Raw genomic sequence first — 24974 nt, 5'->3', positions numbered from 1 at the left:
TCAAGTCAAAGTGAGGAACAAGACACGAGATGCTCTTCTCTCCCACTCCTGACACCTCACCACCCAAACATCTCTCATTTAGTGAGTAACTCATCAGCTCCACCACCCACAGTCATGAGACAGCAAAGGAGTTGTGGCTAAATTCCTAGCAACTCTTACAAAAATACAACTAAAGTACAGTTGAAGAGCAAACTCCCCTGGTGAAACTATTCTTTAAAAATCCCTCTAGAAACAGCAAAAAACACCACCTCAAGAACTGTATAACCAGGGAAAGAGTGAGCAGACAGAAAAGGGTTAGGAAGGTAATTTTTTACTTTATTAGTTACAGTCACCATCTTCAAATAAATGTCATCTTATGAACTTCATCAGCCAAACCTCCCTTTTCCATTTTGAAAGGTTACATGAAGTGGTGAAATGTTAGTTAATTCATGTGTTAGAGGACTGGCTAAAAAATAACAGAAACCTGTAATCTTTTCATAATTATAAGTCAACACTTAACTGATATGAGAAGCCCCTATTCATAGCCACTAAAAGGAGCATTCATTCCTCTTTACATCTTCCCTTTACTGTTGTCTTGATGCAATTTTCAAGAGCAGGTAAAGCCACTAAAAATTGGAAACAGTGTGAGTAATTTTCCTCTATTTGGTTTTAATTAAAACACTCAGCAAAACAGAGAGGTGATAAAGAGAGGCAACCCTTTCCACCTCGACTGCTGCCTGTGCACCCATCCTTGGAGATCCCAGTGGAAACCTCCCGTGCAATGTCACTGGTATTTTCCCTGCTGCTAAAGCAGTGGTTCAGATTAGGATCATGGCAAAAGCAATAAAAGATCATTCACATCTGATTATGAACTACATGGTAGTTGTCTGGTGCCCTTTTAGGTTTCAGGGGGTCCACCTGAGAAGTGGGCACCGGAGGGGCTGCCTTCAGGAAGCCTGGATAAGACCCGAGCTCCCCACAGGCCCCCAGCACACAGAGGGACCCTCCATCCGGGCACCGAGTGGGAGCTGGAGTGTCTCTCACCCAGGAGACCACTCCAGAAGCTGACACACCCCACTACCAGCCCCTGGTTCAGACATAGCTTTTGTGGGCAAACCGCCCAGACACTGAGGCTGGACCAAGCACGTGGGCTACCCGGGACACACATCCAGCTTCAGTGTCCCCATGATCCAGGACAGTCAACCTCAACTCCAGCTCACGTTGCTGTTGGTTTCCTTTGCCAAATGCACAACCCTGGACCCCAGAGGGCCTTTCTGAAGAGCTGCTTCCAGCCAGTGGGCTTGCAGCTCCCAGTACTGGGTGGAGGCTTTTCCCTGTGCTGAATTTCATCAGGTTCCCGCTCCCACATTTCTGCGGCCTGTCAGGGCCCTGCTGAGCACCACCACATCCATGCAGTCTATCAAGCAGTCCTCCCATGGTGGTACAATCCACAGGCTGGCTAGAGGGGTACTCTCTCCCACCACTCCAGTCATTAATGAAGATGTCAAACACTACTGACTCCAGAACTGGCTCCAGCACAGACTTCTGAGGTGCACCACTAGTGACTGGCTCCAACTCAGTCTCATCCTGCTGGTCACACTTGAGCTCAGCCAGTTTTCAGTCCATCTCACAGCCTGTACTTCACCAGTTTGGCCAGAGGGATGTTATGGGTGGCAGCATCAAAAGCTTTAGTAAAGCTGACATCAAGCAGCACTGCTGTCCCCTAATTCCCCAGGCTTTTCATCACACACGGCCAACCCAGCACCCCTGCTCCACGTTTTCCCTGGTCTTCCTTTCACTCACATATCTGCAGAAGCACTTCTTGACTTCTTGTCTTTCACCAGGGCCAGCTCCAGACCAGCCTTGTGTCTCCTGACCCCATCCATGTGTAATCTCTCTGGCAGGGCTTCTATATTCCCCCCAGGTCACCTGTCCCTGCCTCCACCCCTTTTAAATTACACATATCCTTTCCATTTCTTTCTTCAGAACCCCTTGCTCGTCCACACAGCCTCTTGCCACGTCCTGCATGTCAGGATGGACCATTCCTGAACCAAGAGACTGCAATCCTTGAAAAAAATCAATCAGCTTCCCTGACCCCTTTTCACTTCTCCCTACCTACTTTAGAACTCCTGTAAGCCAGTAAAGCACAGAACTTACACATGAAATATTCAAAGTCAGTTCAGTCTACAGAAATGCTCTCCCCTGTTGTAGGTACTGGTGGAGTCTGGACTTCAGCTTCCAAGTAAATCTCACCCTGTCTAAATTCACAGCAAAATCACACGTCTAAGTAAAGAGCTACCTGTGAATATTTACACATTAGGTGTCTATTTAGAGATTTAACTCCCCACTGGATTCTCTTTGGACTTAAAAATAAGCACAAATGCATTTCTGAGTCTGACTTTTGATCAAAACATTTGAGATCAGTGTGTAAATCACTTAGTTGGGATTTTTCCTTCTCATGTGTTAAATCACTGCAGCACAACCTAATGCAAACATTTCCTTAATTGCACAAAAACCCTTTTGGAATCTCTCCTTTCACTGTATTCACCAAGAAATAGGTTCCTCAATGCTCCCTTGGAAAAAAAACCAACAAAGCAACTAATGCAACCCCCAAAACTTATCTTTTGAAAACTAACTAAAAGAATTAGTTTAGTTGTTGGGGGGTTTTAAATTTATTTCTGCTTTCAAAAAAAAAATACTAGAGCCATTGTTTGCAGATGAATGTAACCTCTTCTGTAATTATATCCATGAAAATAAGGGTGGCTTTTACCAAATCAATGATTAAACTCTCTACTGTGCTTTCTCTGTAAGGTTAAGAGTGAAGTACAGAGTTGGTACTGAGCTGCACATCCCTTGCTTCTCCCACTGGTGCCTTTGACAGACAAAGGATTTTATCATTTCTGCAGAGGAGCTAATTGTCCCTTTTAGAGAAGGAATCATTGTTGATCCTCAGTTAAAACAGACTGTGCTTCACTCTAGCAGCAGTCACAAAACGCCTTCTCTGGTTGTCTTCCACCACAGCGAGAGAGATGTTTCTTCAAGCAAAGCAAAAAAAACCCTAAAACCCTAAGAGATCACTAAAAATGGTTGTTCCCCATTGGTTTTCAGCTGGTGGAGCCACAGCTTTTATCCTGCAGTGGAGTCAATGACTCAGGCTGGCAGGAATGGCTGTGCAAGGAGGAACATGCATCCCTTTCCCTGTCCTTCCCTGAACCAGCAGCCACACCGCCCAGGTGTGTGCTATGAGGCAGCTGAGCACCCTGCTCTGGGCCCTGACAGAGCCGTGCCCTCTGCAGGGCCAGGCTGAAATCCCAGCCAGCACCTCAGCCCTTCTTCACCTGCTGGAGAAGGCAATAGCTCAGCATCTGCTCACAGCAGCAGGACCTCCAGCTCAGACCTGAAATACCAGCTGTCCCCCAGGCTCCAAACTCTTCTTTCCCCTCCACGACACTTGCCACTGTTTCTTCATGACCTGATCATGGAGCTCTTTAAGAGAAGAAAATCTGAACTATTTTATTCCTATTTAGGACCAAACATGTGGACTTGTCACTTGTTCTGATCTCTACACTCCAGCCTGCACAGAACAACCTTATCTCACTTCTTCCCTCCCCCTTGTGCTTCCAAGTTTGTGCCCTGCCCTGGGCTGCAGGATGAGCACAAACATGCAACTGTTTGTTCCCCAGCGGTCACACTTGATCTTGAGTCAGTCCTACTCTAATTTAGACCCCGAGACAACACTTACTTTGTTGTCTTAAGTCAACTGCTTGGTGAGAAACTGCAAGCTGCATGGTCCAAAAAACTTAAACAATTTATTTGCAGGCTTATTGGGCACTTTCTGGCTGGTAGCTATTTTTTTGGGAACAGTAGTGTTCCAGCAGGAAACGATGCAAGCAGAACTGAACCTGCACCAGCAGCACACCCAGCTCCCAAATCTTCCTTCAAACCAGGAATTAATGTCCACTCTTTAGGGAGATTTTTTACACATCGTTGCCACCCGGGTGTGCAGCTCTTGTCCCTTGAGTAGGGCACATGCTCATTCATCTCACTGCATTTTGGTTGCATTCCCAATCAAATTTACAACGTGTACAAGCAAAACTGAAGTTGTGACCTAACAGTCCCCCACAGTGCCCCTATAATTTGGTTCCCTGGTCAAAATGAAAATGGCTCAAATTAAAAACAAAGTGAGTTTGTACCACTTTGAGCTCACCCCTGGTGCTGGCAGTTCTGGACCAGCAAACATTGCCTTGAAATGGCAAAAGCCCAGAAAACACTTAGGGGGATGCAAATACACAGGCATAAGCTTCATAATAGAGGTGAAATAATGTATTTCTCAGAAACTTAAGCAAATATTACCATATATCTGCCAGAACTCTCAGCAGCCTCCCTCCTTCTATTTTTTTTTTTTGTCAAAGTTCTCTCTTGCCTTTTCCACATGGCATGTGAACACTAAGCGAGAGCTCCCCAAATGCAGTCACTGGTGAGCCACCCAGTCGCAGTGGGCACTCCCAGAGTGACTGGCCCTCTGAAGAGATGTTCCCACACACACACTGCACATCTCTTCCTCTCTGCTTTTAAGTATCACAGCAAAATTCACAGCAACCTTGAGGACCAGAGCAGCCAAGTCCTTGAAGAAGCCGTGGCCTCTGAACAAGCCCACACAGACCTTGCACTTGAGTGTTGAGAGGGAACAGGAGTCAAAGCAGGCACAACCCCATTCAAAGGAGAAGAGAGGAACTCTGACCATTGGGATCAGCCAGTGCACATCACCCTTAACCAAGGATGTGGGCTGAGAGTTGGAGGCAGTGACACCTGGGGCAGGGCTAGAAACTCCCCATGCAGGCACTGACCCAGCTGGGAACAGAACAGCTCCAAGTCAATGCTCATTATTCAAGGGTACTTTGTCAGAAAAGTCCTTCCCCTCAACCCTGAAATGAGCTATTTCTCTGACCTTACAATAACCTAACACCGGAGCTCCCAATTCTGCCAGGCCAACCAAATGAAACACCCAGGAACTCCAAAGAAGTTCTGCCACAAAGGAGTCCAGGATTCATCCTTCAGCTCAGGAGCATGGGTGTTTTGTGGGCTTGTTTTTTCCCCTTTCACAAGCTGCAGAAGTAAATCAGACAGACCAAGCAAGATGTGGTGTCCAGCCAGAGCCAGGCCACTGCTGTGGCCACGTGGGTTTGAGCTGCTCCCTGCTCCTGCCTATCATCCCTCCTGGTCCCTCCTGCCACCCCTGTGGGGAAGCCAGGCAAAGCCCCTGGAGGTGGGAAGCAGGGAAAAGCAGAGCTTCACACACTTGGCACACCAGGAAGCTGATTTGCAAGTCTGCACTTGGCACAACTTCAAAGTGCTTTCTTTGGGGCAGCCTCAATCACCGCTTTCTGGGCTGGTTCTTCACTGGCCTGGATTCCTCCCAGGTGTTAAAGAGGGGCTGAGAAAGCCTTTTCCCAAAAGGCTTAACATCAGTTTGCTCCTACACAGCATGCAAGGCTGTTTCAGCCAAACCCAAGCTATCCCTTCTCTTTTTACATTTTCTTAATAGGTCAGGGAAGTTTTTTGGGTTTGCTTTTTAAAGAGGCATGGTCTGGTACTCCAGAGTCATTCTACCCCACGTGGAATGGCCTCATGGCTCTCAGGTAATGTGGGATTTGGTGAGTGAATTGCCACATCTCCACTCTGCCAGAAACTCCTGCAAGGGGCAAATCTTGTCCGTGCTGCATCCAAAGCCCCAGGCCCAAACCTGCAGTGGATTTCTTTCCTCTCTCTGAACTGGGCAGTGACCAGTTGCAGGTGTTGCTGGAGTGGCTGCCAGAAGTCCTACACCACTCTCCACGACCAGGCAACACCTCCCAGCGCCGTCACTATCACTACCCTCACACAGGAACGTCTCCCTCAAACCAACACACAGAAAGACTGGGAGATTCTTTTCCCAGGCAAAGCAAAACAAGCTTTTTTTCTAATTGTTTGTAAAACAGCATCTGAGACCAGCACCTGATGACTGCCAAAATTTCATAAAAAGACTTTAAGTATGTGTGTTAGTTTTTCACAGGCTGGTTTTTGGTAGCAGGGGTGCCACAGAGGTGGCTTCTCGGAGAAACTGCTGGAAGCTTCCACCTTGTCCAGCAGAGCCAATCCCCAATGGCTCTGAAGATGGACATGACACTGGCCAAGGCTGGGCCACTGAGAGAGGCTGGTAATGCCTCTGTGATAACAGATTTCAGAAGAAAATCAGAACAAAGAGGGGCACTGTTAATTCCAGCTAGAGAAGAGGAGGAGGTGAGAACATGTGAGGGAAACAACACGGAGACACCAAGGTCAGTGAAGGAGGGGGAGGGCGGTACTCCAGGCCCCAGAGCCAAGATTCCTCTGCAGGCCGTGGTGATAACCATGGTGAAGCAGCCCCTGGGGATCCACGGGGGATGCAGAGATCCACCCACAGCCCCTGGGGATCCACGGGGGATGCAGAGATCCACCCACAGCCCCTGGGGATCCACGGGGGATGCAGAGATCCACTCACAGCCCCTGGGGATCCACGGGGGATGCAGAGATCCACCCGCGGCCCCTGAGGATCCACGGGGGATGCAGAGATCCACCCACAGCTCCTGAGGATCCCCGGGGGATGCAGAGATCCACCCGCAGCCCCTGGGGATCCCCGGGGGATGCAGAGATCCACCCGCAGCCCCTGGGGATCCCCGGGGGATGCAGAGATCCACCCGCAGCCCCTGGGGGAGGTGCCCACGCCAGAGTGAGTGGATGCCTGGAGGAGGCTGTGGTCCAGTGAGAGACCCGGTGGAGAGACAAGAAGCTCCTGGCTTCTCAGCTGGAGCAGCCTGGCCTTGGAGGACTGCACCCCGTGGAAGAGTGACCCACAGTTTTGGGAGGACTGTCTGCCATGATGGAGAAGTTCACGGAGAATTGTCTCCTGTGGGAGGGACCCCACGGTGCAGCAGGGGAAGGATTCCTCTCCCTGAGCAGTGCAAGAACTCGGGTGATGAACTGACCAAACCCCCATGCCCTGTCCCCCTGCGCTGTCGGTGGGAAGGAGGGAGGGGTTGGGGGAAGAAAAGGTGTTTCAAGGACTTATTTTACTTCTCATTATCCTCCTCTGACTCTGTTAGTAATAAATTCACTTTGCAACTTTAAGTTGACCCTGTTTTGCCCTTGGAGTGTTTTCTCCCGGTCCTTATCTCAACTCATGAGCCCTTAGTTAATTTTTTTTCTCTCCTCTACCCAGCTGTGGCAGGGGAGGGTGAGCAAGTGACTCTTGTGGGTGCCTGGTGTTTGGCCAGTGTCAAACCAGGACAGCATGAACAAGCTGGACCTATTATTTTGCTGGGAGAAAAAAAAAAAAAAAAAAAAAAAGCAACCAAAGGAAGAAAATGACAAGAGTCCTCAGAGCTCCAGCACCTCAGGCAGCATCAGGGTGATCCCTAGAACCACCTGCAGGTCATGGGCATCACCCCTGTCTGTACCTGTAACCGTGCTGTACATCCCCTCCAGGCTTAGCTCTTGATACCTTTAAGGCCCCGTGCTCTGGGCAGAAGATAACAAGGAGAAGAAAAGCAGAGGATGCACAGCTCACATCTGGACACAGCCTCTATCCCATCACACTCATCTTCCAGCCCTGTCCTGCAAGCAAAGCAACTGGCAACTCTGTGCCCTGAAGCGACTTTGTACAAGCTGAAGGAGGACAGCAGGACACAGAGCATCACAGCCCTCTCCCACACCACTGACTCCCCCTGTTCATGGTTACTTGTATCACAATTTACAGGAAATTAGTGTTTCTCTGTCAGGATACCACGCTCCCAGGCAAACAGCACGTGGCTTTTACAGCCCCAGCACAAAGCAGTGACACACCTGCCCATTCCATGGTGGGCATGGCCTGGGAGGTGCAGCAGCTCATGGACAGACCAAGCAGAGAAACATGGCCAGGGAAAAACACTGGTGTGAATTTACTTACTCCCTGATCTCTGTGGTGTAATAAAAACAACCAGAGATGACTCCCAGCTGTCAGAAACAAGTCAATCATGGCCCCACAACCTAAACAGGACTGTCATTCATGAGGCACTGCTGGGTTTATCAGATGCGTTCCACCTTCTAAACAAAACTGCACTAGTAAATACCTTGCATGAATTTTATTTTGAGATATCTTGAGGGCTTTCACCCCCCTGAGCTGAGGCACTAAGGTCTGCACCCAAGTCATGGGGTTCCAACAGAGCAAGTGCATCACTTGCTCTGCACCACTGCAGCTTTGCAGGGCTGCACTGCAGAGGCCCAGCCCTGCTCTAGCCAGGAACAGGTACAACAAGCCAAGAGACTTTCCAAGACAACCAGCTACTGACCTACACTTCAAAAACTTACACGCTTATTTCTGAAACCAGCTCAGACTCTGGACTCTAACATGCTTGATTGGTGTGCAGGTCTGTTTTCTATTGAGTGTTTAGATCTGAAAAACACGGCTTTGATTAAAAACGGGCAACCCACCAACTGCAGAGAATTTTCACGTAACTGCCTGGCAAAAACCAAAAAAATAGAGCTGCAACAGTTATTACCATTCATCAAAACTTCTGCCTTGTTCCCTGAGGAATTGCCTGTTTTCCCCACCTACACCTGAGAATGCACCTACACCTGGGAGCTCAAGGTTAAGAGCAACTGCCACAACACAGAAAAACATGGAGAACCCAAGATTTTACCAATTCCAGCTCTTTCCATTGCCTACTATACAGTTGTTTTGTCTTAGCTGATGTTGCACTCCAGTATCTTTTGCCTCTTCTCTCCTTTTCCTTTAAACAAAACCAAAAATCAACATTCCCTTTTAACCAGCATAGTTATGGAGAGATGGAAACAGCGACAGGTGAGACATTCACAGACAAGAGGTCTGATCCTGCTGCATTTCGTGTCAATGACAAGAACAGGCAGGGCAGCAGAGAGCACCACATGGCCAGGTTAACACACTTGTGAGCAGGAGAAACCACAGGTAAGTGACAAAGTTGATTCACTATCCCCTTGCTCAGAACCACTCCACCAGTGATTATTTTCCAGTCATTCAGTATTTGACCCAAATAAATGGATTTATTAGGAATTTCACACCAGCAAAAGACAGAAAACCAAGATCCTGCTCTAATGCTCCTGAAGGCAATGTCATATCCACAAGGCCAAGAAAACAGAATCAAGCCACAGCAGCAGAGCCCTTGGTTCTCTCATTTCAGCCAAGTCCATGTTTGATTTATTACATTCACTATCTCACTTCTCCCACCCAGTTAGAAATCCCTTCCCACCAAAGGTTTCCAATCAACACGTGCACATGCAGCAGCTTGGCCCTTGCCAGAGAGGCACAAAAAAAGGAGCCTCAAATTACTCACATTTAAATTTGGGACATCCATGAATTGAGTTTCACCAACAGCTGACCCAACCACAGACCACACTCAGGACTGGCCTTACCTGATGCTCCCCAAAACCCCCGGGTGGCAGTGCCAGCACAGAGGGAGGCTGAGAAAGCGCAGCAGGACCACCCAGCTGCCACCCCAGGAGCTTCACCCCTGCATCCCTGTTCCCTGCACGCCTGGGGATGAGCTGCAGCACAGGGGACCATGACCACCAGAACAAAAGGGGATTTCCCATGCCTGGGAGAGGCCACAGGCTCTCCACCGACCACAGGAAATATGATCCAAGCCAGCTGAAGCATCTAAACATGCACAACTGTCAAACTGCATTTAGGAATGGCTTTTTGTTTCTCTTTATTTTAACTTTGAAATTTTCTAATTTTTTCAAGCAACCACATTAAAGTAAGAAAACATCTTGTTTTCTCTTTCCAGGAGTTCTGAGGTGTCAGAAGTGAAACAGTTCAGCAATTAAATAAATGTTTGGATGGCTGGGAAACAATGGAAGTCCCTAGCAGCTCTTCCACAATAGCCATCTATTTTTCACAAAAACTATAAATACGTTCTGAATTGAAACAAGCCTCGTTCAGCCAAATTCTTAGAAGAGCAATGTTACATATGAGACACAACCTTTTGTAACCTATTAAATGGCTCCTGGTTGTCCATTTGATCCACTCCCTATTTCATGACAACCTATGATATTAACATTCTTTACACTTGCACACTGCTTTCCCTGCACTTCTCCCAACATGCCCAAACACACACATTTAACCCTCACAGGACATCAGATGCATTTCACTGCTGCTACCTGCAATTAATAACTTTACAATTAAGGCTGGATTTGGGGGAGATGATTAAGTATTTGTGCTGCTATTCCAACCCAACCACATCCCTCTCTCAAAGTCGTTTGACTTCTCATCCCTGGCACCAGAGGAACTCTCTGCTGGGTAGCTCAGCCCCTAAGAGCTCACCAGGGCATCCCTGAGCCCACCTGCACGTGTGGCACCATCAGGGAGCCCAGGGCAGCTCAGCCCTGGTGGGCAGCACCAACCCCACCAGCCCAACATGGTTTTTTTACCAGGAGCTGCCACTGGTGCCCCTTCCCTCAGCAGCAGGAGGGTCAGACAGTGGCCTCTGTGCCCCACCCCAGCGACACAGAACAGAGGCTCAAACCCAGCTGCCTACAGGTTTTCATGCAAAACCTGTCAGTAAAAACTTTTCCAGCACCTCAAATTTGGAAATAGGCGTCACTAGCAATAAACCCTCACCCCCCAGCTGAGTCCCCCTGTGTAAGCCCTTCCATGTTTTATAGGCACAGTAGTTCTCAGCTGAGCAGTAAATGAGTGTTTGTGCTCTGGGGTGCTGGGATTTTTTTCCTTAATGAGTCATAGGTCTTTTCTTAAAAGTTTGCTGGAACACAAATTAGAGCTTTAGTAAAAACTGCTCCAAAAAACAAGGAACGAAGTTTCAGACAATGTGAAATACTCCAGCTGGAAGAGATACATGACTTGCTTGGCCACTTTTTTATGCTCCATCTCAGCACAGTAACGAGCAAGGCTGTGCTGATAGGGAGCTAAAACAACCCAGTGAGGTTAACAAGAAGCGTTAACACATACCACAGAAAGGAACTATCTGCTGCAATGTAGGAAAAAAAAAAAAAAGGGAGAAAATCTGCTTCCAGAGACAGCACCCACACAGGCACAGTGAAAAACTGCATAAAAATCCAGCCAAACACCACATTTATTGGTTGATCATTAGCACATTTGCTAATTTTGTTCAGAGCTGAAGGCTAATAAGCCAGCAGGAATCCTGCTGCCAGCCTCAGGAGCTGTCACACCCCTGGAGCAGCTCCAAGCAATGCCACATCACAACCCCAGGTACTGATGTCCTGTCGGGACTTGAACCTTTCAGGCAGCTGAACACAGCCCTCCAAAGAGAGCCTTCCTAAGCTCATAATAAAACTTACAGGCATCATGCACATTCCTGCATCTCACCCTTCTGGCTGCTTCACTTCTGCTTTATATCACACATCCCATCCCTGTCACAGAGGAGGCACTTTGTCCAGGATGGGCATAAAAATCAACCAGCACATCATACTCTAAGACACTCAGTTTCTCCAGCCACAGAATATGAAATTATTTTGGACACAACCTACCAGAATCTGCCAACGTGCTGTGAAGTGCTGTCCTGAGATATTTGGGACATATGATGTAGGTAGAAGGCCAAGACCAGAGCTTATTAAATGTATGCATAAATGTTCTGACTTTAGTAAAGCTATTTGGCTTTGTTAGCTTATTTTCTTTCCATTGCTGAACAACCCTACTATACACCTGACAATTACTTTGCCAAGTTTGGACTTTTTTAAAATAATTACTTGAGCGTTTTTTAAAAATAATCACTTAGGCAAATTCTCTTCCTTTGAGAGTGTTTTCTAAGCATCCAATATCCACACATCTTAAGAGACATTTACATCCTAATTTATTAACTGTGGATATTATGGATTTCAGCCTAGACCTGCTGCCATGAAGCCATCAGTGGTGGCACACAAACTTGTACCATTTACACACTTTAGATGTAAAAGTGATACAACTTCAGGGATGTTTTCCACTGGAAAAAATCAGCTTCAATCACATTATAACAACAGCTACTTTGACAGTTCACAGCAGGGCCACATTTCTGTTCTGCAAACTTCAGTGTCCACTGAACCCATTAAAGTCATTAAACTGGGATTTACTCGCACTTCACACACCACCATGTATGAATCTCCAGTGAATGACTGGACCTCAAACAGGACATTCACACCCAAAAAATCTTTGTGGAAGATCCAGCATGGAGGTGAGGGAAACAACTGCCAATACAAGTTCGACTCTGCTACAGAACCATTTCTGCCTTTCAGTCTTGCTCAGGATGTCTCCCTGACCCACCTGAGAGAGCAGAGCTGACTGGGTTGGGGTTTTTTTTTTGGGTGAGGGAGTAGGCAAAGGGGGAAGGGTATGTTTAAAAGCCTGGTGGTACTTCTGGGATTCTGAGGCCTTTATACTTGAGAAAAGCAACACGGCCTTGGCCTGGAGCTTGTGGCAGCCCTAAAAGCTGAGCAGAAGCAATTAATTGCTCAGTGTTTCTCATTCCTACTCCAAACCAAACTGCAACACAGGCTCCCCACAGCCCCTGCAAAACTTCCTACCCCCTGGCACACTGCTGCACAGCCTGGCTCAGAAGCTCGGGTGCAGCCTCGCTGGGTACACACAGGAACTCCTCCCAGACCGTGGGGCAGCAGAGGAGGGTCACCAAGCAGGCAACAGCACAGCAGGGCGCATGCCCACACCAGCTCTTGGACTGCAGACCCAAACCTCTGTACTGGAAACCTCACCTTGGTACCTCTAATCAAACACCTGGCAGTTCTTTGGAAGAATGGTTTTCTTCTTTCCCTTTTACAGGCAGTGCTTTTACAACTGACTACAAGCATACACAATACAGAGAAAAAGAAAAGTTTGCTTCCAAACAATGTCCCATCCACAGTCAAGCTTCCTGCAACTGAAGGTAAGAAAAGATTTGACCCCACTCATAACACAGGCTTCTGTCCAAGCCAGAGTCATCCAAATTCCCATGTCGTGTTAATTGTACGTGTTACATGCATCTACTACTCAATAAAAGAAAATACACATTTTCCACAGCTCTCCCCTGCTGTTATTATATCAATTCCCACCTTCAAGGAGAGTCATAAGGATGTGCATGGCTACCAGGGACTGCAAGAAGCCATCCCAAGAGCATCCCTCATAGCACAGACAAGGCTCCTTTTTCCCAGCTCTGAGGACTTGTGTTACCTCGTGCTTTTTTCATGTTAATTCCTTCTACTTTCTCTCCCCCCCGCCTTTCTATTCCTTCCTCCCTTTGGATGATGCTCCAGCTACCAACTGTATCCCTATTTACCATGATTTTCTTGCCTCATCCAGGGGACAGGCTCCTGGTAGCCGTGAGCCACAAGGATGCTGCTACTTCACACATACCCCAGCATCTCCCACTGCAGCTCCTCCTGAACACACACCTCCCTTGCCCCAACCCCTTTTTGAGGGCTTTCTTGCTTCTTGGCGAGAAAAGTCTGACCACTCACAAACCAGTTTCAGCAAGATATTTTCCAGCTATAAAAGGGAAGTTAGAGAAAACCAGAACTCTGAGGTGCACGGCCTGTTTGAACACTTCAGGAGACCCCACCACGTGAATTTATTTCTATTTAGATGTTTGCCTACTGAAGGCAAATTTTTCACAGGACAGCCTCAACTGCAAATGCTGGAGGATCTCAGCTGCTTACCAGCACCCAATTGATTTCTAAGCCGAGCTGAAGGGAAATAGAAAGTAATTACCAGAAAATAAATCTTTGCTTACCCCCCCAAACAATATGATGTATTAATCGTTACCTCTACTTCGATGCAAACAGGAAAGACCTAATATTTTACAAAGAAACCTTCAGGAACTCCTAAGACTGAAAACAACTCCACAGCAAATCTCTCAAGTGCTCTGGTCACCAACTGCAAGTTCATCTAAATTTCATTCAAATTTTCAAATTTCATCTCTAAGCAATAAAGCTTCTAGAGACTCACCACTACTACCTATCTTATTTTGATCTCACTTGCATAAACACCCTTCCATCGCATCAACCTGCACACCCAGAACAAGCACAAACATACAACTCTGAATTCACAAGCATATTGTGGGGCTCAAATCCAGATTTACACGGATGACTATGCACATAAAGGGCAGAGAGGGCCTGCATGGGTCTAGAGATCTTCTCTTCACCTGGTCTTCCCTCACCTACCAGGCCAAAGGCTTTTCAACACTGCATTATCAGCAGCATTTCTTGGTGGTGCTCCAAAAAACACGTGCTGGTACTGCTGGGTGGCTTTCTGGAAAGACAGGAGCTCTGAGAAGTCAAGGCTACTTGCCAGGGTAGGCACAGGCTGTGCTAGAGGACTGGAGCTATTAACAGAAACCAGACTTTGTGTCTCATTCTGAGACATCCCTGCTTCCCTTGGTAAACCTCACTCATGGCCCGATGAAGAGGCCTTTTTCTGCAGGGTGAAGATGAAGATGCCCATGGAAGACAGGGAAGGTGACAGCTCTGTGACAGGATCACTTGTTCTCGCTGAGGAGCACCACACATGGTGTGTGTTCTGCATCTCAGCTGTGAGAGAGGTGGGGATGAGGCGGCAGCAAGGGGTGGGGAAGGCTCTGGATGTGCAGAGATGGGGAAAGCACCTTCACAAAGGGCACTCCCTGCACAAAGGGAGCTAAAGGACAAGGGCAGAAATGCAGACTTGCTTGTCTCTCCAGACTCTGCACAGGCAGGAATCTGCACTCCCCACCTCCCCAGGACCAGATGCCTCTTGCATCTTTAGCTGAGGACAGTGAGACAATTAAGTCACTTCTTGTGCTGGATCCCACCACCCTGACCAGGATGAGCAGAACCCTTGTTGGGGGATGGCTGCAGCACAGCAGGGGCTGCCAGCAGCGTGTGACTGCTGCCTGCACCCCTCCATGCACCCTCCTGCCACTGCTGAGAGCACACCAGCAGAGAAATCTGCTTCAAAAATAACAGCATTATGTTCAACACAGACATTTCCCTGCCTGGCAGATGACAAGCCATAGGTTTACAGTCAGTCCCCAAGGATGCGTGACTTGCATGGGTGTGCCAAAGCCCAACTTTTGCCTTATACTTTTTTTCAACACCTAGACATCAGACTGAAGTATTCTGCAGAGAAAATAGAATTTAAGACAGCCCCTGAGCTTATGACTTTCCAACACCCACGAATGTCCTGTTGACAACTCAGGATGAACACTCAATTTAAAAAACATTCCTGAAACAACTTTCACCTCACCTTATATCAACGTTCAGCTCAAAAGAGTTATGAAAATGAGTGAAAGTAATTTTTATTACCTCACTTCTCAGCATCTGCCACTAAACCAAGCACGTTTACTGAACCGTGAGTACCTTGACAGGGAACAGACACGAGGTCTCACAGGGCTGAGGAGGAAGAGGTTTGGGCAGGGAATGCACAGGAAGCAGCTACAAGGGAACAGTCTCAGCTTTACCCAATTCAGCTGCTGCCAAAGGAAGGGTCTCAGCTTCCTGGAGCCCTCTGTCTGCACCCTCTGCCTTGGGTCAGCTCCAGCCATCTCTTTGACAAGGATGAATTGGAGCAGCTTACCAATCCAGCCCCAAACAACCCTCCCTCTTCTCCCTCTTTCTCTGCAGGCTTTGTTTTTGTCAAATCAGTGAGTGCAGGTGGCTGCAAGGTGTTGGTGGGAGCACTGGGGAGTGGAAGGGTGCCACCCCTCACCTGTGCAGATGCAGAACCTTCCTTTGGCAGCACTGGCATCTTTACTCAGATTAAACCAAGTGTAGGAGGGCATCTTCCTTCTCTCTACAGATGCACTGAAGCCTGGGAGAAGAAAGACGAGGATAGAGAAGGTGAAGCAGTAAAGCAAAGCTCCCAGCACAGCACTGCTCGGGCCCTGCAGACAAGCACGGGCAGACAGCTGTGACTCCACCAGACCTGAGGGCTTGCACCCTGCTCAGCCCTCTCTGGAGCTCAGACCCTGCACTTCTCCTCCATCTGGTATTTATCTGTCCCAGACTATGGGTCCCTCCTGAAGCAGAGCAGAGAGGTGTGGGAAAGCAGCCAGGGCCTGCCAGCACCAGCACCCTTAGGGGAACGTACACAAACTGACCCACAACCAGGATGAAGGCACAGTAGAGCTGCTTCTCCTCCAAGCAGAGCTGGCTGGTCCCTTGACCTCAGTTTCAAGAGAGCACACTGCTCAATTTTTAATTTTACTGGGGGTGTGGGGGCCAGACAACAACATGATGGCAGGACACAGAGCACAGTGAATACCTGGTGTCCTCATATCAGCATTCACTCACTAGACAATTGAACCCACCTAATTAAGAAGCAGTAAACCATCTCCTCTGTTCCCTCTATCTTGCTGGACCTATTGGCTCAACACTCCTGCTCTCCACAGGCATCACAGGACACCCACCGCTGCCTCTGGAGTGTGCCAGACACCAGTGCTAAGCAGAGACTTCACAGCTGCAGCATGTACAAACTACAATGAAAATCAAGGAATTTTCCTTGCTTCCTTTTATTAACTTGTTTAAGACACTCTCAGGTAAGTCAAACTAAAAACAGACTTCCCCTATTCTGTTCTCACTCTCCTTGACACTGACCCAACAGCTTGTGGTCAGCCCCACCAGCCTCTCGTGCAATGGCTCAGCCAAAACTCAGCATTCACCTACATAGATCATCTGAACCAAAATGTGGGATCAAATCCACCAGGATTTATCAAAACCTCAACAACTCACAGAAATCAACTTCCTCTTTCAAAGCACCCCAGTTTTCTGGGTTTTATCTGCTTCCAGGATGGAAGTCACAGCAGTGGTCCTTCGTGCTGCCATAGGAGCCTCCAGAGCAGCCCACAGGCACTGCAGGCACAGGCTCACTGCTCATCCTGCCCTGGGTGCATCTCCCGAGCTTTGGGGCCTGCTGCAGCACATTGCTAAGGAACACACATGCAAGCAGGGACACTTGCAACAGCCAAACTCCAATAAATAAGAAAATCTATCCTCAACACAGATTCCCCACATTTGCTCCCAGAGGCCCTGATCACACACCCAGCTTTCCCAGGCCACTGGAAACACCTCCCAGAGGCTCAGGACAGATAACCTGTTTCTTATTTTTACATGATTTTCCTCAGTCTCTCAGTGTATAACGTGGAAATTTCGAAGGTAGCATTTCCCGCAGTTCATGTGTTACAAGCCCCATCCAGCTTCTGCAGACCCTCAGAAGGGAGCCACAACTGTCCTCAGCGGGATCCCCTCAGCTGCTGAGGAGCATCCAGGTGCCAGCACCGCAAAAGATGCAGTAGGTGATCCATCAGCTTTCTTACCAGCCCTAAACAGATGAAGGAAGGCAGTAAGCACTGCATTCAGCCTCCTTTGTCTGGGCACAAAAGCTTGGAGAAACTCTGCCACTGCAGTTTACAGGAAGGTTTTCCTGGTAGAGAGGTTACTACTCACTTAGGGTGATCACTCCACTGATCGGCCCGGGTCTCTCTCCCAGACAAATGAAGGGAGCCCTGCAACTCCTTCCTTCCCTGCAGAGCACACCAGTGCTGCGCCACAAGCACGAGGAGCTTCGCGACCAAGGTAGCACACGTCTCCATCCTCAGGAAGGCACGCGGCCAGGCAGCCTCTCCCCACGCCCGGCAGCACACAAAGCACGGAGATAACCATTCCCTCAAAGGCCTCGGATAGGGCTGGCTCATCCACACCCCCTCACCTTCCTAGGCCTCATCCTCCCTCCCCTGCGGGAGCTCTGACATCCCCGCACGGGAGCCCTCGCTCCAGCAGGGAACGAGCGAGCTGCTCCCGAGGGCTGCCCAGGTCCGGCAGCTGCCGGCTCATCTGCAGTCCCCAGCGCAGGAGAGCCAGGGCAGTATTTGCACGCTCCAGGATCAACTTTTCACAGGTGTTTTTAACCTCTGCCATCCAATACAAAGTAAGAAAGACAGGGGAGGCCTAATCCTAACTAGTGTGGCTATAAAACACATGCACTCATCCGTATTTCAAGAAATTACTTTTCTTCCATAAAGAAGCAATAAAAATTCAGGAGATGACCAACAGGCTGATTTAACCTCAGCAAGGACCGAGGGCCCTCCTCTCCTCCAAACTCTGCCCTAGTCCCAGGGATGTCCCCGCGTGTGGAGCAGACCCTGCGAGGCCTCGCGGGGCAGGAACAATGCTGGGCTCCCACAGGTACTCTGAACCAACACAAAGATTTCATTGAACGAGGCACTATGGCTGGTGGAGCAGTTCTTACTCATCATCTACAAGTTACCACAGACTGAGCACGATCACAAACACCACAGCTTCTGAGATGCTGGAGGTTAACAGGGAAGCTTCAGCGGCCCGTGAGGAAGGGAAACAAACGAGAGTCCCTGCAAGCCCCGACCGCACAAACAGCTCTTGTCACACTTCAGACAAGTCTCCCATCCGCACGTGGAAAGGGAAGAATCACGAACCCCGGCAAACTGCATTAGGAAGAGACGGGAGAGACTTCACATACCGGGAGCGAACTATGGTGCAAGCGCTTCGGACACCAGACAGTGTCTGCGGCCATGTGAAACTTCAGCAGGCAGCTGGTCCAGAGCAGCCCCGGGCATCGCACACCCGCCTTCTCCACGGCCGAAGCCGCCCGGCTCGGAAGGCCCCGCACACCGCCGCCCTCCAGCCGCCCGCTCCCCCCGCCCCACTCACCGAAGTACTCCTTCTTCATGTGCATCTCCAGCTCCTTCTCCAGCTCCAGCGTCAGCGCCTCCAGCCGCCTCTCCGCCTGGCTGGGGCCGCTCTCCCGGCACGGCGTCACTTGGTAGGGGAGCTTGAATTTTGGAGCCGAAGCAGAGCCTTTGGTCGGGCTGTAGGCGTAGGGGGGCGGCGGCTCGGGGGCGCCGGCCGGGTGCTGCTGCTCGTGCCGCGGCGGGGACTGGGCATGGATCCGGTGGTACACGTCCCCCAGCTCGGGCACGGCGCCGTCCTCCTGCAGGCCGGGCCCCAGCAGGGACGAGCGGGGCGACGGCAGCTGCAGCTCGGGGTAGGCGCTCATGGAGCCGCGGGAGCTCCGCGAGCTCTGACTGGAGATGCTGGAGCGGGGCTGACCACGGCGGGGCCGGCCGAGCCGCGGCCCTCGGGGCCGCAGAGGCTGGAGCGGGGGCTAGCGAGGGCGAGCCCGGCGCCGCCCGCCCCCTCGGGCTCGGCGCTGCCCGGCGGGCCGTACCTGGAGTCCGAGTAGCTGGAGCGGGGGCTGGCGGTGCAGGAGTACTGGCTGGCGGTGCTGGAGCGGGGGCTGGCGTGGCGCTGGTCGTAGCCCATGCTGATGCCGCTGGTGCGGTTGCTGCTGGGCTTGCTGCCGCCGCCGTCGTAGCCGGTGAGGCTGGCGCGGGGGCTGGAGTGTTTGCTGGTGTCGCTGGCCGTGCTGGCGTAGCTGGAGCGGGGGCTGAGGGCGGCTCCGTCGTACTGCACCAGGCTAGCGCGGGGGCTGCCGTACTTGTCCTGCCCGGGCACCACCAGGCTGGAGCGGGGGCTGGAGAACTTCTCGTAGGGCAGCGCGACCGCGCCGCCCAGGCTGGAGCGCGGGCTGGAGAACTTGCCGTGCGAGGCGGCGGGGCCCGGCGAGGCGGCGGCCAGGCTGGCCCGCGGGCTGGCGGCGCCGAACTTGCCGTCCGGGCCGCCGGGCGCCCGCCCGCCGCCCTTGGCCACGTAGCCGCCCTCGTAGGCACTGCCCGCGGCGTAGCGGTAGCCCTCGGCCGAGTAGCGCTTGCCCTTGTCGGCGAAGCCGCTGTAGCAGGGCAGCGCCACCTCGGAGCGGGTGCACAGCCCCTCCTCGCAGCACGGCGGCCCCGCGCCCGGGGGCGGCTCGGCGGCGGCGCGGCCGTTGGCGCGGAGCGGGGCGGCTTTGCCGCAGGGGGCGGCGGCGGGGAAGCCTTCAGCGGGCGGCGGCGGCGCGGCGGTGCCGTTCATCTTCCGGCCCCGCTGCTCCGCCGTCATGTGGGCGGCGATGACCCGCTTGGTCTCCTCCAGGTCGGGGTGCAGCGCCAGGTCCCGGCGGCCGCCCCGGCTGTACGGACTCTCCGGGCAGGGGCTCGTACAGGGACAGGTCCTCCATGAACTTGGTGGCCTTCAGTGCCATGTCCTCCTCGTACTTCTCCATGCTCGGCCGGAGCCCGGCGGCGCGGGGCGGGGAGGGCGATGAACTCTCCGCGAAAACGCAGCCCGGAGGGGAGAAAGAAGAAGAGTGGAAAAAAAAAAAAATTAAAAAGCCAAAAAGGAAAAAAAAAAAAAAATCCCCAAATCCAGCAGCACAAAAAGCACCCCAGAAGAAAGCCCCTTCCCGCGGTCCTGGCGGAGCAGCGGCGGGACACGGCTCCTTGTCCGGAGAGCTGCGAGGCGGCGGCCGGGCGAGGGGCGGTCACCCGGGCGGCATCCTGCGCCGCGGCGCTGGGCTCGGTGCGGCCGGGCTGCCCGGCGGAGTGCGGCCGGCGCAGATGAGGCGCCCCTGTGTCACTTTCCAGCCTTAAATAAGTTGCTCGGTCCAGTCAATGGCGCGCTGCGCGGAGGAATTTGCGCTCGGCGGGTCCCTGCCCCCGCCACCCCCGGCGGCCGCCCCGCGGCGGGGCCGCGGCCCGCCCGCACCCCCGGGCGGGGGCGAAGGCGGCGGCCGGGCCGGAGGGGCTTTGCGGCGCGGCGAGCGCAGCGCGGGGCGCGGCGAGGCAGGGACTCCTTTGTGTGGGGCAGGAATGCGAGGAAGGAGACTGGGCGCTGCGTCCCGCTGGAATGTAGTTAATGCTGGAGCCAAACAATGATTTTCCCCGAGTCAGTCAGGGAGAGGGCGGCCGCGGCGCTGCTCGGCGGCGGGGTCGGCAGCTCCCTCCTCGGCTGGGGCCGGCCGAGCCCGGCCCAGGGCCGGCGGCGGGCGGTGCCGCGGAGGCGGCGGGGCTGTCACCGCGCCGGGGGTCCCCGCGCGGGGCTCGGGCAGCCCCGGGGAGCCGCGCACGGAGCTCCCGGGCAGGAGCGCTCGGGGTCCCGGCCCGGGGGGGCTCTGCCGCCCGTGCCCCTCACTGGAACTCTCCGGCAGGACCCGCGGCCTCGTCCCGCGTTGGAAAAGGGCTGGCTCTACCCCACCTCCGGCCGGGGCTTCCCCACACAAATGCCGGCATCGCTACGGGGTGGGGGGTCGGGAGTAGCCCCGCACCTGTGCGGAGATCCCAGTGCTGGCCAGGTGTTTCCGCTGAAAAGGCTTGTGTTTGTAGCACGGCAGCTGAGGGTTGTTGCCAGTTATTTATTAAGTCTTGGAAAAAAAAAAAAAAAAGGCAGCGCTGAGACATATGATAAACATATTGTGGCCTAAAGCAATCTGTGAGTTGACGGGAGTGTAAAAAAGCAGCTACTGTGTGTGTAACTGCAAGAGCTTCGTCTGTTGATCGGTGACGAACACCCCAGCGCCGCTTGCTATTTACATCTGTGTGCTCACGGGAAAGACTGGCGAAAAACAAACCCCCAAAACAGCTACTGAACCACGACCCCCGATACTAAACCGTGGCTTACCGTTCTTCTTCTTTTTTTTTTTTTTGGCAACTGAGCTGCATCTCCCTGACAATCATTTGTGTTGATGGCAGAAATGCTGACAAAGCCCTAACAACAGGTATCTGACAGGTGTCCTTACACTGCTGGGTGCTGAGCACCCTGTGAGGAGAGAAATATGGCTCAGGTTTGAGCTCTAGGCACTCTGCTGTGCCAAGAACATTTTATTCTGTTATCTGACCTAATTAAACATTAAAAGCAACTGTGTACTCAAAAATGTCCCCAGCTGTGGAGGGCAATTGATTGGCAATCTGTTTTCTTGCGTGTGCAGGAAAAAAAAAAAATCCAACAAACCATGTAAATGTGCAGAACAAGACCTGAAAAACAAATGTTAGGCATGGCAGAGGCAGTCCACATCCACGTAGACATACGTAAGCTAACACCACCACCCTTGGGAGTCAAGTGCTCTTTTCTGTGTTCACATCTTTCATTACACTTTTTGCCCATCTCCTAAACAAGTTGTTGTCACGTGTGGTGCTTGTGGAACAAGTTACATTTCACCTGTAGCCCGCAGGTGTGTGACGGTCGAAGGCACCGCTTGCAGCTGCGTGTCCTGGTGCAGCCCCTTGCTGCTCCCGCTCACACAGGGCCCTCGGCACCAGCAGCGAGCACTTCCCAGCAAATGTGCCCTGGCTCTGAGCGGGATCAAAGCAGCAGCTCAAGTCCCTGTCCCATTCAAGCCATGGCCTCTGGTAAAGTTGTCATACACAGACACAAACTGTGCCGTCAGCCATGTCACATGGACACATCCCTGCCAAGATCAAAGAGAGGTTCCTCCCACAGGGCACATGGAGACCACCTTTAACTTGAGGCTTCATCTGCCTCACCAGGGATGAAGTTTGTTTGTGGCAGTGGGCATCTTGTGACCTGCTGCCCTCAACTGTACTGGTGCAGAGCTCATTCAGTCGTTCCTGGGGCCTGTACGAGGCTGTTCTCTCCTGTTACTGCCGACTTTTGTAAGGTTGTCTTCCTGAGAAACTGGGAGCAATGCTCTGTGTGCTGTGTGCCACTGCAAGCAGGAGAAGCTCCTTGACAGCTTGGAAGGTAGGTCCATCAGAGCACATGTAAAGAAAATGTACTCTGGTTTAAGGGTGTCCTGTTTTGGTTTTCTTTTTTAATCGTACAACATTAGATAGCATTATCATTAATCTAACAGTGGCTAGGACATACTGGGAAGCCCTGCCTGTGTGCTCATGCAAGGAAGCATTTTGGGCAGGTATCCTTACAGCAGGAACTGCAGAGCTGAAGCTACAGCTCACACTTACAGCAACAGTGTCCTTCTGTAGCTCTGTCCTTCTGAGCCACAAATCTGCCCTTTTGAGGCGGCTCAGTTCTGTGCTGCTTCTTCTGCCAGCAGGTAGCAGGTTTCTGCACTAAGTCTATTGGTACAGAAGTCATGAAAGCATGTGCTTTGTTGAGTATGCACTCATGGGAAAAACATACTGCAGAGTCTAAGGAAACAGCCCATTTTAGTAAGCAGTGTGGATCAAATGATAAAAATCACTTACTGTTTGAAAGCTTATGCTTGATAAGTAACTCCTGGGCCAGAGCATCCTGGTACCGTGTTCCCATCTCAGACCTGCTGCAGGGGCAATGCTCCTGGCTCCCTCTTCACTAGGGAGTTGTACTTCTGTCACATGCATGAAGAACATCACATTTATCTGCAGTACAGCCCCAGGTGTGGACCATACAGGTGGAATAAATATGCTTGCAGTGGTACACGGCACACAGAGCATTGCTGCATTTCTCACAGAGGACCGTCTGTACCAGGCTGTGCAAACAAAAAGAGTGGAGTTAAAGCTGCTGTTGCTGTACTAAGTAGCCCCATCATTCTCCTCACTTTTAGATACATGAAAATCCAAAGTATTGGGTAGTTCCAGCTTGACAATCCTGATGTGGTTTTCTCCCCACATAATTTTCCATATACTTGCTTGATTATAACAACCATCAGTAACGTGTATATACTGCAAAAAGACTGACACTTCTGCAACTAAGAGCACAAGAGCTATGAGAGCGTTATAAAAGCTGAACTTCATTTCATGGTTTGGTGTGGTTATCCTTATGCCTGATTTTAAGTTATTTCAGTAAATCAGATATTAAGTAAAGCCAGCTGCTTCTGTTAAATAAAATCCATTGTCTAAGACTCAGAGGGAGCAAAATAGCCAGGTGGAGTTATTGATCTGTGAATATCAGCTGGCCAGGCCTCCCAAGAGCACTCCTGTTCCTTGTAATTGCCAGCGTCTACAAGGGAGCACTGCCCAGGCCAGCAGGCAGGGAGACCTGCTGCTCTGCTAGGCTTTGCTTCCCGAGCTGCAAACAGTTTATTACCAACAAAGCAGGGAATCTGTCAGTGTAAGAACTCCCCGTGGAAAAGTCAGCTCGGTTGAAGACAATGGCAAAAATCCCATTACTTGTGTTGTGGTGTGTGTGTGTTATATCAGACCTGACACAATGCAGGAGGGAGTTCTTTGTCTCACTTCATCAACTGAACAATTTGAAGCTGCTCCACAGATTTGCCTACTGAACTGGATGCTACCTGCTTTTTTGCAATTTCCTTCTTTGTCTCCAGCATTAAGAAATCAATGAAATTATATGACATCCACAAGGTAACTGTTTTCCGCTTTTAAAATGGATCGGTTTCTTGGTAAGGAACATAAATGATTATTCTTTTATCTCTGGTGTGTTTTAAACCTGATGAAAAAAACTCAAACCCAAACAAACACAAAACCCCCAAAAACTTTGTGAAATTAATTCAAAAAATTATGCTAAGAAGTGTTTTTATTTTGGGGTGGGAGACTGAAGCTTTGATTTTCTTTGAAGTGGTAGCTGTATTGGGTTTATATTGCTTTGTTTTGCATGTTTGGATCCTGTATGTTAATTTGTGTTGCAATACTTTTAAGTAGACGCAAAATTTTTGGAATATGAAGTTTGGATATTAATATGTATTTGGACTTGGGTGATTTGTTTGCAAATCTCTCTGCTCCGACCTGTTTTTTAAAATTCTCATTTGCAATTGATTGCAGCTTCTAAAAATTGTAATTCTAGAGTGTGTTTTAGGGCACCATCTTCTGGCAGACAGCACACACTGTATTTGAATGGCTGCCCTCGCTAGGCACAACTATTTAAAATATTTCTGACTAACACCACTCTGCAGGCTTACAGGTCATTTCTCCTTCTAAATCTGCAATAAAACACTATTTAACATTTTTTACATTCTTCTTATTCACTGCAACTGCAGCTATTCACTGTGCTGCACAAACATAGCTTGGGACAGACCCTGTAAAATTCCAGTCACAACAGGCGCTTTGTGAACGTGCTGGGGCAGACAGACAACATCTGTCCAAGCACTTATGATTAATGCACCATATATGTATCTTATTTCTTTTATAGCTTCATCTTCCACTTCTTACATATTTCAGATA

The 24974-nt window shown here is 50.5% G+C and overlaps 1 protein-coding gene across 1 annotated transcript in view; it reads right to left on the bottom strand.

Annotated features, from left to right (window-relative positions):
* The window catches only part of LOC104687399 (WT1 interacting protein), an 84535-nt gene extending 63978 nt beyond the window's left edge, over positions 1-20557 (bottom strand). The window contains 3 exon segments of the mRNA XM_039558146.1: positions 18673-19068; positions 19071-20052; positions 20054-20557. Coding sequence (XP_039414080.1) covers positions 18673-19068; positions 19071-20052; positions 20054-20122 — 1447 coding nt within the window. The 5' untranslated portion in view covers positions 20123-20557.
* Positions 20558-24974: the final 4417 nt, after the last annotated feature.

Source organism: Corvus cornix, chromosome 11, assembly GCF_000738735.6.
Source record: "Corvus cornix cornix isolate S_Up_H32 chromosome 11, ASM73873v5, whole genome shotgun sequence".
In the NCBI taxonomy this organism is placed as follows: Eukaryota; Metazoa; Chordata; class Aves; order Passeriformes; family Corvidae; genus Corvus; species Corvus cornix.
Note: the sequence above shows the minus strand (reverse complement) of the source record. Positions and strands in the feature narration are given on the sequence as shown.